The sequence below is a fragment of the Pogoniulus pusillus genome, chromosome 31 (assembly GCF_015220805.1).
Source record: "Pogoniulus pusillus isolate bPogPus1 chromosome 31, bPogPus1.pri, whole genome shotgun sequence".
In the NCBI taxonomy this organism is placed as follows: domain Eukaryota; kingdom Metazoa; phylum Chordata; class Aves; order Piciformes; family Lybiidae; genus Pogoniulus; species Pogoniulus pusillus.
Window position 1 is genome coordinate 4,714,834 of NC_087294.1, and position 18,740 is coordinate 4,733,573.

General features: G+C 44.4%; 1 protein-coding gene across 3 annotated transcripts in view; it reads left to right on the top strand.

Annotated features, from left to right (window-relative positions):
- The window catches only part of SYNJ2 (synaptojanin 2), a 76,644-nt gene that overhangs the window by 43,148 nt on the left and 14,756 nt on the right, over positions 1-18,740 (top strand). For all 3 annotated transcript variants that reach the window (XM_064169288.1, XM_064169286.1, XM_064169287.1), the window contains 11 exons: positions 1,420-1,592; positions 1,983-2,064; positions 2,641-2,790; positions 2,884-3,049; positions 3,681-3,872; positions 6,129-6,213; positions 7,312-7,452; positions 11,715-11,907; positions 14,329-14,487; positions 14,705-14,861; positions 17,456-17,573. In XM_064169288.1, the coding sequence (XP_064025358.1) occupies positions 1,420-1,592; positions 1,983-2,064; positions 2,641-2,790; positions 2,884-3,049; positions 3,681-3,872; positions 6,129-6,213; positions 7,312-7,452; positions 11,715-11,907; positions 14,329-14,487; positions 14,705-14,861; positions 17,456-17,573 (1,616 nt within the window). The remainder of the gene's footprint in view (positions 1-1,419; positions 1,593-1,982; positions 2,065-2,640; positions 2,791-2,883; positions 3,050-3,680; positions 3,873-6,128; positions 6,214-7,311; positions 7,453-11,714; positions 11,908-14,328; positions 14,488-14,704; positions 14,862-17,455; positions 17,574-18,740) is intronic.

Genomic DNA, 18,740 nt, shown 5'->3' on the forward strand with positions numbered 1-18,740 from the left:
GAGCCTCCTCTTCTCCAGGCTAACCAATCCCAGCTCCCTCAGCCTCTCCTCATAGGGTTTGTGCTCCAGGCCCCTCTCCAGCTTTGTTGCCCTTCTCTTGACACCTTCCAGCACCTCAACATCTCTCTTGAATTGAGGGGCCCAGAACTGGACACAGCACTCAAGGTGTGGCCTGACCAGTGCTGAGTACAGGGGCAGAATAACCTCCCTTGTCCTACTGGCCTCCCAACTCTTTCTTTCGTCTTAGTAACTCTTATCCAAGTCAATTCAAAATATTCTTGTCATTGCTGCTGGGTTTCTTTGATGGGAATGTCACCACTACACTTCTATTTATGCAGCAGGAACAGATGAAAAATTGTAAAAGACCAATTTATCTTCAGCTGTTACCAGACCCAAAGTCAATATCATTCCCAGCAATGCTGTTCCTCTCATAAGCATCTCTTAGAACAGATGTAATTATGTTTACAGTAAAAGCAATGCTGGAGTGTAGAGTTATGGATACTCTGACAGTGATTTAAACTTAGGCAGTGGGTAAGTGTCATCCTCAAGTATGTTACTAGTGCCAGCAGCTGTAAAGGTAAGTTGAGGTGTCAACAACAGAGAAGCTCATACTCAGTGTTTTGCCTTTTCTAACAGTGTGATGAAACCTTTTGGAAGTTTCTTTCCAAACACCATGCAATGTCTTTAAGTTTGTTTCTGCAGGGAATGCCTAATGGCTTGCTTGATACAGTTGTACTGATCTAATAGCTTCATGTACACTTTTAATGTCCTATCAGAATTGTTTTGTTCAGTTTGTGTCACAGTCTTAAGTGGAGAAAAACATCTGTTCTGGGGATGAGAATGTGCAGGAGAGAAGGGAATAGACAAAGGCTTGATTAATTAGAGGTAATTTAACAGTTCTCTCTGGCTTTGCTATGGAAAGCAAGATGTGTTATTGTTCTATCTATTGCAGCTAACTTAATGAAATTCCTGCATCTGAGGTCATGGGAATCTGAGATTAATTAATGAGGCTATTTGTGCCTCTTCTTTCACTCTTGTGGCATGCCACAAACATTTTTAGTATATTTCCGGGGACATCATTTCTTTTTCCTCCCTGAGCAACCTCTGCCTAAATTAAGGACCACATTTTCCCATGTGCTGGCATTTAAGCAATGGTTGAAAGATGCACCCATGCATTGTTACATTCTTTAAGCACCTCTGGTCACCCTTCCCATCAGGGTCCTTATTCTGAGGCTGCCTGGAGCATCACTGTTGCTGTACACCCTCATGAACAGAGGGAACAACTCAGTGCTGCTGCTGGCCAAAGTGCAGACAGTAGCAATTCTGATGTATAATTTGTAGTCACAGTTTGAGTTCACCTGCATTAAAAATGGAGTCTGACAATCCAGTTTACTTTTTCTTCATTCTCTGTCTAAACAGAAACTGCTATGGGCCTCTTCCCATGCAGCAGACAGTCCCATGATAAACTTTGACTACCACCAGTTTGCAAAAGGTGGGAAACCTGAGAAACTGGAAAATTTGCTGAGGCCTCAGCTGAAGTTGCACTGGGAAGAATTTGGACTCTTCACAAAGGGCAAGAATGTAAGTCCATGGTGAGTGTTCCTGCCCCTCTGTCTCAGCATAGCCTGGCACCACCTGTCTTGTCCTTCCCAGGTTTCTTGCTGCCTTTGGGCAGTGAGTGTTAATGACCATCTTGAAATACAGTTTTGAGACAAAGTATAGTCTTGATGCTAAATGAATTATTTGCATCTTAACTTCATCTCCATTGTTTGGAACCTGCAAAGTGCCTTGTGGATGGATTTGCTAGTGCAGTAATTAGATGTGAATGGAAGGCACTGTGCACAGTGTGCTTGCACCATCAAAATGTGGGTGACTGTATTCAGACTAAACATTTGATTATCTTGTTCTATCAGCTCATGATTAGATGTTGTTTTAAAATTACCTTTTTTCTCCCCTCCCTCCTCTTGTGCTGCTTACCAAAGCCTACAGACAGGTACTTTTCGAGTGAACTGTTTGGACTGCCTGGATCGTACTAACAGTGTACAGTCCTTCATTGCACTGGAGGTGAGTTTGGTAGAGGACCTTTCCTGCCTGTCTGTGCTGCATCCATTGTCTGTACAATGGGAAAGACAGGAAAGAGGGCATAAGCCTCAGCTACACAGATCTGTCTTGCCAGCTCTATGATACAGAATGGTGCTGGCCAGAACACTTAAACTGAGGACAAAAAGCAAAACCACATGTAAGGACAATGTTGTTATTGTTATTCTATTATTAACCTTCTGTATTCTATTATTAACCTTCTGTCATGCCTGCTGCACAACAGCCCAGGAACCTCTTGAGTCTTTGGCATAGCAGCAAGGGAGACTCTCTGGCAAAGGAATAATAAAGGCTAAAAACCAGTGGAATGGAAATGGTTGTGAAGAACAATAAAACACTAAGTGACCAGACTGCTTAAAAACAGCTCCAGAACCCTGCTGCATCCTGCAGTGACAGTCAGGGCTTGCTGACAGCAAAAGTATTGTGTTCTTGTCAGGGTAGCCATCCAGAGATGGATGTAGTGTCCTGGAGTCAGTTCATACAAGACAGGTGTCTCTATGAATAGATTCTATTGTTTCTTTCTTCCCTCTGCACCTAATCCAGGTCCTGCTTGCTCAATTAGAGAGCCTTGGGTTGAACTCCAAATCTGTCATTGAGCGCTTTGTGGAATCCTACAAAGCGATGTGGGCTCTCAACGGTGTTAATCTGAGCAGAGTGTTTACTGGCAGTCGTACCCTTGAGGGGAAGCACAAGGTAAAGAAAAATGGCTAAACTGTGTATTCAAAACTGAAAATGCCAGAGTTACTCTTCAGTGTCACTTATACTGACAGCTGCTGTCTGATGCAGGTTGGGAAACTCAAGGATAGTGCCCGCTCGGTGTCTCGCACCATTCAGTCAAACTTCTTTGATGCAGTAAAGCAGGAAGCCATTGAGCTGCTGCTCATGGGTGACTTCTTCAGAGAAGAATATGCAGACAAAGGCAAGATGCTCATGGACCAGAGTGCACTACTGGGTAAAGCCAGTGTAAATCCTTCCTGCTTTTTTTCAGCTGCCAGATATAAGCAATTACACCCACTGGAAAAAAAAACCAAAGCAGTGAATAAACTACTTTAGCCTAAACATAGTGCTTGAAACACTGCTTTCAAATGACCATAGCACAATTTTGTCTTTGAATTCCTCTGTGCTTATTTCTTATATTTTGTCTTGAACTTCTGCATATGTTTGCTCTTTGATGATGATCTCTCCTGACAGTTTAGAGAAGTTGGGCCAGAAGGAAAGATTTTAAAGCTGTATTCCTACTCCTGTCCTGCCTGAATTTGTCTTAAGGAAGTCTCTTGAGCTCAAACCTTTTATGTCCTTATTCTTGGCTTGCATATTGCACATGCTTTTAGCCACTTGGATCTTTAAAGACCATCTCTTCAAAAGCTTTCAAAGGGTACCCTAATTTCTGGAAGAGAAATTGCTGCTGCCAAGCTCAGTTACTTTGTAGTTATTGCCACTGGATTTACTCCTTAGCTTTTGTGTTGTTTGCGCCAGTGTAATGTAACTGTTTTTCAGTGACTGTGCTGCTGCTGTCTATGCTCACTGTCCTTTCATCATGCATTCTTCATTTACACACTTTCCTCTCTCTCCTCTTCCCTTAGTAACTCCAAGTATTTTGAAGGCCATGTCAGAGCGTCAGTTTGAATTCACGAACTTCAAGCGTGTTCGTGTTGCCACGGGGACCTGGAACGTGAACGGGGGGAAGCAGTTTCGAAGCAACATCCTTGGTACCAGTGAGCTGACAGACTGGCTGCTGGATTCTCCCAAGCTCTCTGGAGTTTCTGAGTTTCAGGGTAAGACTTCACACTCAGAATGTGTAAGAAGAATGTGCTGCTACCTCTAGAGACAGTGAACTGGGATGCAAGATTTGTTCCTTTAAACGGCAGTGCATCTTGGTAGGGCATTTTCTGTCAGTTATTAGGAGTGTATTCAGCTTTATGTAGACTTCTGCTGCCTCCCTGCAGCAGCAAAGTGGTGTGTGAAGAGCTTTCAACAGACAAGAAGGATGGAGAGAGACTGTTTACAAAGGCCTGTAGTGATAGGACAAGGGGCAATGGCTTCAAACTAGAGAGCAGATTTAGATGTTAGGAACAGGTTCTTTACTATGAGGGTGGTGGAACATTGGAACAGGTTGCCTGGGGGCACGACTGGGGCCCCATGCCTGGACAAATTCAAAGTGAGGCTTGACCGAGCTCTGGGCTACTTGACCTAGTGGAGGATCTAGTGGAGCAACTTGATTTAGTGGAGTCCCTGCTTACTGCAGAGGGGATTGGACTAGATGACCTTTGGAGGTCCCTTCCATCCCAGACCATTCTATGATTCTATGCAAATGTCTGTGTTTATGGTAATGTCAGAGCAGTGTCTACTGAATAGGTGTGTAGAGACAAATACCCAAAGTTATTGCTGGGACTTACACCTGTGACAGTGCCTGTCATATTAAGCCAGTAAAGGAGACCTTTCTATCTACAGAGAGTTGCTGCATATTTCACTCTTCTTCTTTTCTGAGGCAGATCTGAATTAGGTTCCCATGCTTGTATACTCATTAGTTCTTCATAGAATCATAGAATCAACCAAGTTGGAAGAGACCTCCAAGATCATCCAGTCCAACCTAGCACCCAGCCCTAGCCAGTCAACTAGACCATGGCACCCAGTGCCTCAGCCAGGCTTTTCTTGAACACCTCCAGGGACGGTGCCTCCACCACCTCCCTGGGCAGCCCATTCCAATGCCAATCACTCTCTCTGTTAAGAACTTCCTCCTAACATCCAGCCTAGACCTCCCCTGGCACAACTTGAGACTGTGTCCCCTTGTTCTGTTGCTGGTTGCCTGGGAGAAGAGACCAACCCCCACCTGGCTACAACCTGCCTTCAGGTAGTTGTAGACAGCAATAAGGTCACCCCTGAGCCTCCTCCAGGCTAAACAACCCCAGCTCCCTCAGCCTCTCCTCATAGGGTTTGTGCTCCAGGCCCCTCACCAGCTTTGTTGCCCTTCTCTGGACACCTTCCAGCACTTCAACATCTCTCTTGAATTGAGGAGCCCAGAACTGGACACATTACTCAAGGTGTGGCCTGACCAGTGCTGAGTACAGGGGAAGAATAACCTCCCTTGTCCTATTGGCCACACTGTTCCTGATACAGGCCAGGATGCCATTTGCTCTCTTGGCCACCTGGGCACACTGCTGCCTCATCTTCAGCTACTATCTATCAGTACCCCCAGGTCCCTTTCTTCCTGGCTGCTCTCAGCCACTCTCTGCCCAGCCTGTTGCCCTGCTTGGGTTGTTGTGGCCAAAGTGCAGAACCCTGCATGTAAATAAAGTTACTGTTACTTTGGCTGTATGGCTGCACTAAAAAAAAGTCACCAAAATGCCTATAGACAACAGACAGACCTGATGAGTCAACAGATATGCTTGACTGTATATGAGAGTCTTTGGTATTTTAGCAGGGCAATATCCACAGGCCTGGGCCAGGGAAGGGAGGGTCACTGCTCTAGAGTGATCTAACCCTAATCTAAAACCTTTCAAGGTTAGGTGATCTAAGAAAAACTCAGAAGAAAGAAGATAAGAAGAAACCTCAAAGGCTTCCATGAACTAGTAGATAAATTTACTACAGGCATTGAAATGGAAGCACCATATTGGTGTATGGACAGTAAGTTCAATTAGGAATCAGCACTGGAAAGCATGTTGGGTAAAATAAGTGATTGGAGGACGGTGGGTAGGGAGATGTTGTGGCTTTAGCCACGAGTGGGGGGAGGAAGGCAGAAAATGGAATGTTTTCTCATCTTAACATGCTACAACATAATGCTCCATTCTGAACTGCTTCCTGCAAGAGACATGGAGACCAACTGGTGGGAGAAAAGCAGGAAAAAAATTCAGAGGAACTGCAGGGGTTGTTTTGTGAGATTAGATGAAAGGAGCTATGAATATGTATAGCTTGGTAGGGGATGCAGACGACAGAACTACAGGAATGATCTCTGACAGAAATTAGGAAACAAGTCATTAGGGAAAAAAACCCAAAATAGTAACTCTTGTATGACCTTTTCCTCTTTCCAACAGATGATGAGAGCTGCCCTCCTGACATATTTGCAGTGGGATTTGAAGAGATGGTTGAATTAAGTGCAGGGAATATTGTGAATGCCAGGTAGGTAAAAAAAAAAAACAACTCAAAATGATAAACACACTCTCCCATCCTGCCAAACTCCAAAAGAGGATCTTCTGCCCCAAGGAAACAGCCAAACAAAAGCCTCCAGCTTCCTTTTTTATGGCCAGATGTATAGCATTCTACCTTCCAAGTCTGTTGCTTGTAACCATAGCTGGAAGTATATTTACCATTAACAAATGGCAGTGGAATGGTGTCAAAAGTGCTGTTTCTTTGTGCACTTCCATACAGTGGAACAAACTGTGCTTTCTAGGTCTATTAAGTATGTTGGCCAGAGACCACAAGTGTAGTTGGCATTCATAGGAGAACTCCAAAAATGAACTATCTCTGTGTCTAATTACATATTTTTTAATGATGGCTAAGGAAGGAGTTAGAAGCAAAGCCTGAGCTTGACACATCAGCATGGACAGTAGACTGTTGGCTACTGCTCCTTTTGAATCCAAATTGGGGTGGAACCCTGAAGATAATGTTTCTAATGTAGACAGCTGAGTCAGTTGTCAGGTTTGGGTTTGACAAATTGCAGCAGTACTTAGCACGGCTGCTTGGCTGGTGGTGTGTCTGCACGGACCAGGTGACTTTGGAGAGAAGAAAAAGCTAGCTTTGCAGAAGTGAAGCTATGTGCACCCACCCCTAAACCTGCAGCTAAGAACAGCCAGCAGCTGTGAGTAGCCAGTCATATCCCAGTCAGAGGAGATCCTGAGAAGATCTCCACTTCCCTGTGAGCACAAGAGATCTTAAAAGTCTGAGACTGACACAGGTTTTTTGTGTTATGATTATTACAATCAAATTCCAGTTATCTCCAGTGAATGGGATCATCAAATGCCATGTGAATGTGGGTCCTTCTAAGTGTAGGAGACAAAATCCCTCTCACATCTAGAAGCAGGATAAATGTCTTTGTGCTCACTGACCCTGATAACTCTTGGATGCCTCATAAGGAGGTATTATCTATCTCTGCCATCCATCCTCTATTTCTGCAGCCTAATGGGATGTCTGTGAACCTAAGGCACAGTTAATCCGATCATTTTATTGACTGTATGTGGTTTGTTTTGGTTCCATTAAATGATTTTGTGTTTGTTCCAGTACAACAAATAGAAAAATGTGGGGAGAACAGCTTCAGAAAGCAATTTCCAGGACTCATCGCTACATTCAGCTGACATCAGCACAGCTTGTTGGTGTTTGTCTTTTCATCTTTGTGAGGCCATTCCATGTCCCCTTCATCAGGTAAAAAAAACAACCAAACAACAAAACCAACACAAACAACCAACCCTGTGTATTTGGTAACATTTGCTGTTGGACTGTGGCCAGAGAGGGTGGGAGGGGGTTTTCAGTTTAGTGGGAATCACATAAACCTGAATTCTGGTCTCTGCTCCCTGTAGGAGTGAGACATCTTTTGAGGCAGCAGTAGTCTGGAGTCCCTCTTCCTGAATAGCACAACAGCTAGGCAGCCCCAGTGCTTTCCTGCAGTTCAGCTGGGAAGCTGAGCATGCTCTAGGTGGACAGTCAGGGTGTGTAGCACCCTGTTTGGGTGCTCTCCTTCTGAAAAAGGAATGACCTGAGTCCTAGAGTGTTTGGAACACCAAGTGAAGGCAAGAGGTCAGGTTTTACTTTGTGACTCTCTCTATAGTGTTTTCCATATGAAAACAGGGCTAGTTCTGGAACTGAAAAGAATGGATGGAGAAGTGGAAAGGAAAGGGTGGAGGAAAGAAAGCTATTTTTTACCCCCTGGTGTTTTATAGACTTGGGAGTTGCAAGGACCCATTAAGTCTTTCCCAAATATCACAAGAGCTAGAACTATTCACCTAATCAGGAGGGTGCTAAACTGTACATCCTCTGAGCTGAATTATTAGCCAAAACTATCTTTGGGCAGCTGTCTGACCAGCTGTCTAGCAGTCTAGAGTGATCCAAACAGTGCCCTCTATGTTAAGAACACTGATTGTTCACTGCATTTTGTCACCAAAATATCAAGAGTTACCTCTTTCTTCCCTTTGAGTAGATCAGTGCAGAGCTTGTGCAACTTCAAATGCTGTAGGTTAGGCAGAGTAATGCAATCCAGGTAGCTCTGATGGTCTTGCATTGTTGCCTTCCCAGTAGTTTTTCTTCTCCACAATTAAAAAACCTCCCAGCAGCTCAGAGGAGAATTGTTTATGTCAGTTTTTGACTTTTTGCATGGCTTACAAGAAACTTGTGTAATCAGCAGGAAGTGCATGAAAATCAGAAGCAGAGCATCACAGTGGCTCTGTTGCAGCTGTCAAACTGCTAGGAATTGGATGTAGCCCTTTGAAACTCAAGAAAAGAAGGGAAGGGTTTGATTTTAGTGACCAAAGTTCATCATTTGACGTTAATGTCCTGTTATGTGAGCATAATCAAATCTAATCTCCATGCTTGTGTAGTTTTTCCCATGTCTAGAAGAGGAAAACAAAAATGATCAGAAGTGCAAAGCTTCTGTGCTTTCAGATTGAAGAGATTAGGGCAGAGGTTAGAGAACAGAGGGGAAACAAAAGTCAGAGAATAGCTGAAGCTTATAGAGCAGTGAAAAGATTGATGAAATTCAGGCAGCTGGATGTACAGTGGGTTATCTCAACATAACCTTTGCCAGGAGAGCAAATCAGATAAATAGCAGTCAGCAGTTAGGTAGACAGGCAGCAGGAAGGGAAAACTCCTTACAGTGAAAGGACTTTCAGAGTTCTTAAAACTCATCTTGTCACAGAAAACCCTGAGGGTGTCTTCTGGTAGTTTTCTGCAGTCAGAAAAAGAGAAAGAAAATAAGAGGGAGAAAAATATGAGGAGGGGGCAGAAGGGAAGAGGAGAACATGAGGAGGAGAGGAGGAAGAGAGTCTGTAACTGTCACGGTTTAAAGTAGGACAGATTGCTCCTTTACCTCTTGCAACAGGGACAAAACTAAAACCACACACAGGATTGGAGAGTTGCAAAGTTTAAGTAGTAAGGCAGTTCAAATACTACAATGTACACAGAAATCCATAGGCTGGACTTAACACAGAAGCATATTAAGCCAAAGCTTCACACAAACCTCTCTCTATACCAGGTCAACAAAACCCAGGCCTCCATGACCCCCCTCCCTACTCTCCCTACCACTCCATTTGTGACACAGCACAAAATTCATCTTGGCAATTCCAGGCCCCAGTTAGGCAGCTCTGGGCCTAATTGGCAGCATTGCCAAGGTCTACCAGGCCTCACTTAGTTGCCAGGGAAATAAGAATCAGCATGTCTTTCCAGGAGGAGAAAGTGTGTGTGTGTGGGGGGTGATTTTGCAGGGATTTATAGGGAGGTAGGACTTATGGCTATGAAATACAAAGATTACACTTTCTGGTACACCTTCTGGACCTCCCTAGCTTCTGAAAGGCTCTGATTTTGTGGTTTTCTTAAAGGCATTAGCCTCAAACTGCCACAGTAACATCTTGCATCGTTAAGGGCCATAACTCAAGACTTAATGGTTTTCTGCTTGCCTCTTGCTTATGGAGCCCAGATCTGCTTAACTTCTATCTGGAAAGAAAATATTTCAGTGGGAAGGACATGCAGAGTGCTGGAGTCAGTTACAGCAATGATCTCCTCATTGCCTTATCAGATCAGACAAGCCTGCTTTATTCTTGAAGCAGAGTGGCTGTCTGGGACAAATTATCTTGCGAGCAGGTGGTCTGCTGTGTCGAGTCATCTTTCAAAGTGTATGCTAATCATGACATTGAAATACTGTGTAATTAACAACATGGAGGCCCAAAGCAATTTGTCATCAGTGCAGAACTCATTTTAAGAGTTAGGTATAAATAGTTGTATCCAGTAATCATCAGTTTCATTGCCTCTGATTTAACAAATGATGGGTTATAATCTGTGGTTTTTTTAATTGACTGAAAAATCCATCATCAGCTGTGAAGTTTGGTTTCAACATGTAGCAACACTAATTACATTAAGTCTGAAGACCAGATTCCCTTATGCTCAGAAGGAAAACAAAATGTAATAGTGAAGTTAGTTATTGTCATGATTATAAAGGTCATGGTAGGTATAACCTTGAGAAGTGTATTCTGCAGATTGCCAGGATTTCAGAACCAGTGGAGCAAGACTATGGCATTCTAGATCACTTGAAACATAAGTACTTGAACATCATCAAGAAACACCACAGCCTAAAAGATGGTGCCTAAGAACAGCAAGCTTTCTGAGGGAAGAAATACTGAAGGCATTGTAAACTACTTTTTCCTTTTTGTTGCAGTCACAGGATCACAGGATGTTAGGGGTTGGAAGGGAGCCAAAGAGATCGAGTCCAAACCTCCTGCCAGAGCAGGACAATACTATGTAACACAGATCACAGAGGAACACATCCAGATAGGCCTTGAAAGGCTCCAGAAACTGAGACTCCACGATCTCCCTGGGGAGCCTGTGCCAGTGCTCTGTGACCCTTACAGTAAAGAAGTTCCCCCTTGTGTTGAGGCAGAAACTCTTTTGCTGCAGCTTACAGCCATTGCTTCTTGTCCTGTCCCAGGGAGCAGTGAGCAAAGCCTGTCCCCACCTCCTGGCAGCCTTCAGATACTTATAAACATTTATCAAATCCCCTCTAAGCCTTCTCTTCTCCAGACTAAACAGCCCCAGGTCCCTCAGCCTCTCCTCATCAGCCATGCCCTCCTGTCCCATAATCATCCTCATAGCCCTCCACTGGACCCTCTCTAGCAGATCCCTGTCCCTCTTAAACTGGGGAACCCAAAACTGAGCACAGTATTCAAGATGAGGTCTCACCAGGGCACAGCAGAGGAGGAGGAGAACCTCCCTTGATCTGCTTCCCTTGATCTGCTGGACACACTCCTCCTAATACAGCCCAGGATCCCATTGGCCTTCTTGGCCACCAAGGCACATTGCTGTGCTATGGGGAAATTGTTAGCCACCAGCACCCCCAGGTCCCTCTCCACAGGGCTGCTCTCCAGCAGTCACCTCCCAGCCTGTACTTGTGCAGTTTATTATTCCTCCCCAGATGCAGAACTCTGCACTTGTCCTTGCTGAACCTCATCTGGTTCCTCTGTGCCCAGTTCTCAGTGTGCCCAGGTCTCTCTGGATGGCTGCACAGCCTGCAGCTGTATCAGCCAAGCCTCCCAGCTTGGTGTCATCAGCAAACCTGCTGAGCAGACAGCACTTGCTGTGCCCTCATCAATGTCATTGATGAAGATGTTGAACAGGACAGGCCCCAGCACTGATCCCTGGGGGACACCACTAGTCACAGCTCTCCAGCTGGATCTAGCACCATTGTTCACCACCCTCTGAACTCTATCTTGCAACCAGTTCCTAACCACCTCACTGCTCTTCCATCCCACACTTCCTCAGCTTGCTCACTAAAATGTCATGGGAGATGGTGTCAAAGGCCTTGCTAAGCTCAAGGTAGACTATATCCACTGGCTCCCCTGAATCTACCCATTCAGTCGAAGCTGAACAGATTTTTGTCCCTGTAGTCCTTTACTCTCTTTCCATTCTTTCTTTTTTCAACACAGGGATGTAGCAGTAGACACTGTGAAGACAGGAATGGGAGGAAAAGCTGGAAATAAAGGTGCAGTCAGCATTCGCTTTCAGTTCTATAGTACCAGTTTCTGCTTTATATGCAGTCACTTAACTGCTGGGCAGACTCAGGTGAAAGAGAGGAATGAAGACTACAAAGAAATCACACAGAAACTCAGCTTCCCAATGGTAAGTCTAGCTATATATACCCTAAAAACACCTGGGGATACAGGCTGTGTCTTTACATTATGAAGGCTGGTCTTAGGCTGTCTTTGATGACAGATCATCAAAGAATTAACCTCAGTGCTATGGAGAACAGGTGTAAAAGAAAAAGCAACCCAAACAAACCAGATACCACCCAGTATAACACTGGCTTTATAGAAGTCCTTGTGCCCTTCAAAAAACACAGTTGCTGTAGTGCTTGAAAAGTCATCACCTTTGAACAGTTCTCAAGTTGATCTCTCAGAACAGTGCAGCTTAACTGACAAATCTGTAAGGCCTCATAGATAAGATCTAGGTGAGTGGTATTAGTGCTGGAGAGCATGATACTGATAGCTCTGGCTGGCACTAGTTAGCAGGAGTTCCTAAAAGACCATCCGTGCCACTCAGTATGTCAGTGCTTTAGCTGCTCCCCCTCCCGTATCACATATCACTTCATGGGCACTGGTATGGTACTTTCTGTTCCCTTCATTTTGTCCTCATGAATGTGTCACTGTCAAGGAACTGCTGGCGTTTCTCAGAGTATGGAAGTAGGCACTTACTGGTCTGTATGAACACTGAATGGTTTCCAATCAGTCACCTTAGTGTTTTATTTCACACTTGCCTTGTCAGGCCAGCAGCTGACCTGCAGGATTTGACAGTAGTGCTTCTTTGCTTCCTTTAGTGTTGGTTACTTTGTTCTCACAATGCTTTCTTTCTCAGGCCTCTCTGAAGAGATCCTACACTAGAGAGGGAAACACAGTTTGTGTACTCTGGTTAGTCAGCAAAAAGTGTCATTTAGGTCACAAAACACAGAATTTTAACTCCTTGCTGTATGCAAGGTCTGGAGGCTTGGCACATGCAGCGTATCAGTCAGATGTTCTGTGTAAGAACTACTACTGACAATCTGAATGTCCTACATAGAATATCTGCTCCAAATGGCCAAAAGTTGTTCTTGTGGTAGTTTTCCCTTCTAATATCTCATTAACTGTTTACTGCCTTTTCAGTGTCCAACAGCTGTATGTGTCTTGTGTGTGTAATGCATATAAAGAGTGCCCTCTAGTGCTGTGACAGCTACAGCTCTTCATTACTTCATGAATTTAGGCTTTAGAGGTGTGCAGCCTAACTGAAAAAAACCCAGCCAACTTAGAGGATAGGTTGTTAAACTTAGAATTGGTGTGACTTTTCCTTGCTCTTTTATTTCAATGCATTTATTAAGCTGTGATGTGCACATAAGATCGATTTGGAGGTTGTTCTTACTCGGGAGCTTTGTTGCTGATTGTGCCTTGGTAACAGAAGCACATTTTGTGTTATGTTTAGAATACATAAGTATATGCCTCTGAAATGTTATTAGAGAAACCAACAGATCTTTTCAATAGTCATGATAGCCAAACTATGGCGTTCAGTAGCTCCAAGTGCAGGGTGCTGCACTTTGGCCACAACAACCCCATGCAGAGATACAGGCTGGGGTCAGAGTGGCTGGAGAGCAGCCAGACAGAGAGGGATCTGGGGGTGCTGATTGATACCCACCTGAACATGAGCCAGCAGTGTGCCCAGGTGGCCAAGAGAGCCAGTGGCATCCTGGCCTGCATCAGGAATGGTGTGGTCAGCAGGAGCAGGGAGGTCATTCTGCCCCTGTACTCTGCACTGGTTAGACCACACCTTGAGTGCTGTGTTCAGTTCTGGGCCCCCCAGTTTAGGAGGGACATTGAGATGCTTGAGCGTGTCCAGAGAAGGGCGACGAGGCTGGGGAGAGGCCTTGAGCACAGCCCTACAAGGAGAGGCTGAGGGAGCTGGGATTGGTTAGCCTGGAGAAGAGGAGGCTCAGGGCAGACCTTATTGCTGTCTACAACTATCTGAGGGGTGGTTGTGGCCAGGAGGAGGTTGCTCTCTTCTCTCAGGTGGCCAGCTCCAGAACAAGAGGACACAGCCTTAGGATGTGCCAGGGGAAATTTAGGCTCGAGGTGAGGAGAAAGTTCTTCCCTGAGAGAGTCATTGGACACTGGAATGGGCTGCCCGGGGAGGTGGTGGAGTCGCCGTCCCTGGAGCTGTTCAAGGCAGGATTGGACGTGGCACTTGGTGCCATGGTCTGGCCTTGAGCTCTGTGGTGAGGGGTTGGACTTGATGATCTGTGAGGTCTCTTCCAACCCTGGTGATACTGTGATACTGTGAATATCAAGCTGGGGTCCCAGCTGAGACATACCTTCAGGAAACAGAGCCTGGCATTCCTGTTTGCAAAATCTCATCAGGGTGCAAAAGACAGTGAAGGAACCATTCCATTTTAGTGTAAGATGGGTTTAACAAATACAATCTGTCAAGTGGGTCCAGTAGGTCAGAAAGAGTGATCAGTGCATTTAAGCTGTGTCTTCGTGGTTGTGTTTTAACATGAACAGTTCTGTGTCTCTGCACCAGGGGCGAAGTGTCTTCTCTCACGACTACGTCTTCTGGTGTGGTGATTTTAACTACCGCATCGATCTGACGTACGAGGAGGTCTTTTACTTTCTCAAACGTCAGGATTGGAAGACACTTCTGGAATTTGATCAACTGCAACAACAGAAATCCAGTGGAAAAGTAAGGCTGTGTGTCTCATTTTCATGAATACCTGCTCGTTGGCTTGGTCTGCTTCCCTGGGAGAATGAAAAAGTGGCGTTTGCAGACATTTGTACTACAGAAATGTGGTGGTTTGTTTGAAAATCAGAACAGTGTCCATTGGTGAGGAATTTGGTACATCATGATGGTACCTACCTCATCTGTGACTTAATCAAAGAGATGGTCTTTCTTTTCACAGATTTTTAAAGACTTCCATGAAGGTACTATTAATTTTGGACCAACATACAAATATGACGTTGGCTCAGAGGCTTATGATACAAGTGATAAGTGCAGAACCCCAGCTTGGACAGACAGAGTCCTTTGGTGGAGAAAAAAACTGCCCTTTGAAAAAACAGGTCAGTAGCATCTTTCCTCCTCTTTTGTCTGACAGTTGGTTTAGATTTCACCCAGAATGCACAGAAGGGGATTTAATCTAGTGAATGGCGAGTTCTGGACTGAGAGTTGTCTTTAGATGTGCCCTGTAAGCTTAGTCTAACTTCAGTAGCTTTACCCAAGCAGATACTCTTCTGGCTTCACTGGAATACCATGCAGAGATAAGTGTGTGGACAAAGGCTATGTGCTATAGGTTGAAAAGTTGCTAGTACATTGCTGAGAAACTGAAAGCAATCCAGCTCTAGCCATTATTCTGTTGCTTTTCAACAGAATTATTAAGTCCACATAAAATTGCTGTGTTAAAATAGTTAGATTATTAGAACTGTTGTTCTCAGTAGATGTATAAGCACTTTTCTGTCATTTCCTTTGCCTTAGTAAATCATGGGAATATTTCTGTTGGTTTCTGGAATTGGGGGAGATTTCATTGGTGCTTAGAAAGTACTTTTGAGATCATGAGTGGCCATCAAAACAGTGGGTTGTTTTCACATGTTATTAAAAAGTTACAGTAACAAAACAAAACCCATTTCTTTGCATATTCTAGGCCAATTTCAGCTTTGTTCTTTCAGTCTGCAGGTACATCCACCTCCCAGTGTTTATAAAATCTGAACAAATTCATATTGAAAGTGTAATTGCTGCAGAAGTGTGTTTGTGCCTGCAAATGTGATTTCTCACCTGCCTGGGAACTACTGCTTGGAATCTAAATCATACCATCTGTAAAAATAAAAAGCAGAACTAGGACAGTCAGAGAGTACAGGTCAATGTGATTCAGAGTTATTAATTCTTATTTAGGGAATTAAAAAGAAAGCAAAAGGACAAAATACATTGATAGAGGTGTAATCTGGGATAGAAAAACTTGGAGACATAGTAAGGAAGTTAAAACAGCGTTCTTGAGCTGACTGTTTTCATTTTAGGAGAAAGAAAACCCTTCAACATTTACAAACACATTCCTTATTTTGCATGGAAAGGCTTTGGCCCTGGAAGGACTTCAGTTGCTAGAGTATGCCAAAATGTAGGACCTACCTAGCTGGTCTGTCTGTAGGAGCTGAGGCAGGTTCCTTTCTTTAGAGCTAGTAGGGCTTCCCAGTAGGCAGTAGGCTGCCAGAGTTTTATTCCTTTCCTGCTGGTGGCAAGGCTATTCTGCCTCTTGACTCTAAATTCTTTGTCTTGCTGTAGGCTAGAGGACTATCTGCCTTCTGAGAAGAAGGTGTAGCCCCAGTGTGAGTGATTAGGTGAAACACTATATTCCATATTAACTAATTTTCAGCTCCACAGAAGAGAGATAGAATCATAGAATCAACCGGGTTGGAAGAGACCTCGAAGATCATCCAATCCAACCTACCCCCCAGCCCTATCCAGTTAACCAGACCATGGCACTAAGTTAACCAGTAGCCTGAACAGTGACCTGAAAACATTCCTGGTGTTGACAGCAGTGTAATACCTCACTCTGCCATAATGTCTGCACCACTTTATGTCACCTTAATGGATTTTGAAAGAAGTATTTGGAGCTTGGATTCACAGGTGTTTGCTTTCTCCCATCTCCTGTGTATTATAGCTTCAGTACCTGTGCAGTCTATTTTGCAAGCACAGTGTCTGTTCCCATGCTCAATGATGGGGCAGGAGATAAAAATACTAACAGGACTGTCAGCCCAGATTGTACACATAATTGGTTGGGCAACATTCAGGTTAACCAATTTGCAGGTGTCTTATTCTAGTGATCAGCTGTCTCTGTTGCACTCCTTGTCCTTTCTGTGTTTCCCCCAAAGTCCTTAACTTGTAAATATTTTAGGATACAAGCTCTTTGAATAGCATGCATGAGAACAAAAACCCAAGCACCTCTGTGGTGAAGAGCATCCTAATAAAATAGCTTTTAACTGTTAGTAAAACTAGCTAGCTACAAGTGAATTTTAAGTCCTGTTATTTGCTTCACAGCTGGAGAGATCAATCTTCTGGACAGTGAACTTGTGATGGTTTGGGCTCTTACCCGCCCCCCCACACTTTGTATTTGCCCCAGCTAACTCAGACGGACCCTGGGAATATAGATGAAGCAATTTATTTACAGCTAGCAGAATTTACAAGCAGCTATTTACAATATATACAGTTATATACAATTATAGACAGAAATATACAAAGGATAAACAATACAGAAGCATAACTCCCCTCCCAGAAACCTGAGTCCCCAGGAGGGGCTCTCAAACCACCCCAACACCTCCCCCAGCCCTCTCAACCTTACCCCAGTTCTCAGGAAGAAAAGAGGTGCAGCCAAGAGGTTAGGGAGCAAGGTTAGTAGGAGCAAGGTTAATGAGATGTGACCAGGTCTGAAGGCAAAGGCAGAAGAAGAGACAAAATGGAGAAAGTTTACTTCTTCTTCCCAGAGCTCTCAGTGAGACTGTGAGAGAAGTTGACATCAATTGTTTTCATTTCACTGCCTGTTATCTAGTTCTGTTACCAAAACATTCTAGCTTGCTTCTAACTAGCACATCCTGATAAAATAGCTTTTAACTGTTAGTAAAACTAGCTAGCTACAAGTGAATTTTAAGTCCTGTTATTTGCTTCACAGCTGGAGAGATCAATCTTCTGGACAGTGAACTGAATGCTGAAACTAAAGTCAGGCACACCTGGACCCCTGGAGCCTTGATGTACTATGGGAGAGCAGAGCTGCAAGCATCTGACCACAGGTAAAATCCTAAGGAAATAATCAGGGAAAGGGCTCCTAGGTTAGAACGTGTCATAGTGAATTACACCTCGCGAGTGAGTGACTGAGTCTGACTGTAACAGGAATTAGACCTTGATTCTGTGTTCCATCTTGGTTTGCTGAGGTTTTTTCCTCTCGTGGTGAGATTTGCAGTGGAGTGGCAAGCATCTATGGTTGGTCCTCTGTACAAAAACTGAGGACTTTCTGTTGCTTTGTTTTGGAAAGCTACCCTGAGGGATTCTCACTCAGCTTGCTGTGGGAGAGGAGGTTGGGACTCTGGCCTGAAGAGGTGTAAGCTGTGTACATAGGGACAGGTATGACCTCTTCAGAGTAGGGAAGTCTAGTTTTTGGGCTTGCCTTAGAAATGGAGATGGAAGAAGGAGGAAGAAAGAGCAGTGCCTCTGTCTGGTCCATACCACTGACTTCTCTTAAGGGATATGAATGGCCATGCTCTCTTAAACTTGTCACCACTTCATTTCTTTGAAACAACTTCAGCTCTAGAGAGGTTCTTCTCCCCCTCTACTCTGCCCTAGTGAGACCACACCTGGAATTCTGTGTCAAATTTTGGGCTGCCCTGTTCAAGGGACACAGGGACCTGCTGGAGAGAGTCTGAACAGAGAGCCACCAGAATGACTGGAGGACTTGAGCATGTCCTCTGTGGAGAGATACTGAAAGCCCTGGGGCTGTTTAGTGTGGAGGAGAGAAGATGGAGAGGAAATCTCATGAGTGTGCATCAATATCTGAGGGGTGGATGTGCTAGTTTGAAGCTAGCTAGAATGTTTTGGTGAGAAGAATTAGATTACAGGCTGTGAAAGGGAAACAGTGGTGATGTCTGCTTCACTCATAGGCTTGCTGAGATGTATAAGAACTAGAGTGTAAATACAGATAAGGGAGTCGGGAGTTGTCTGGGCTCTGGGCTGCATCTCTCTAACCTCACTTTCTGTCTCTGATTAATCCACCTGCTTTCCAACCCCCCTGGCCGACCTCCATTCTTCCTTGGGCATAAGGCAACATCTGGGTTAAGGTAGACAGGGGTGGGGGAAGGTGGAAGGGCAGTTGAGAGCCCCTCCTGGGGACTCAGGTTTCTGGGAGGGCTGTTGTGTGTCTGTATTCCCTTTTCCCTTGTCTATTTCTGTCTATAACTGTATAT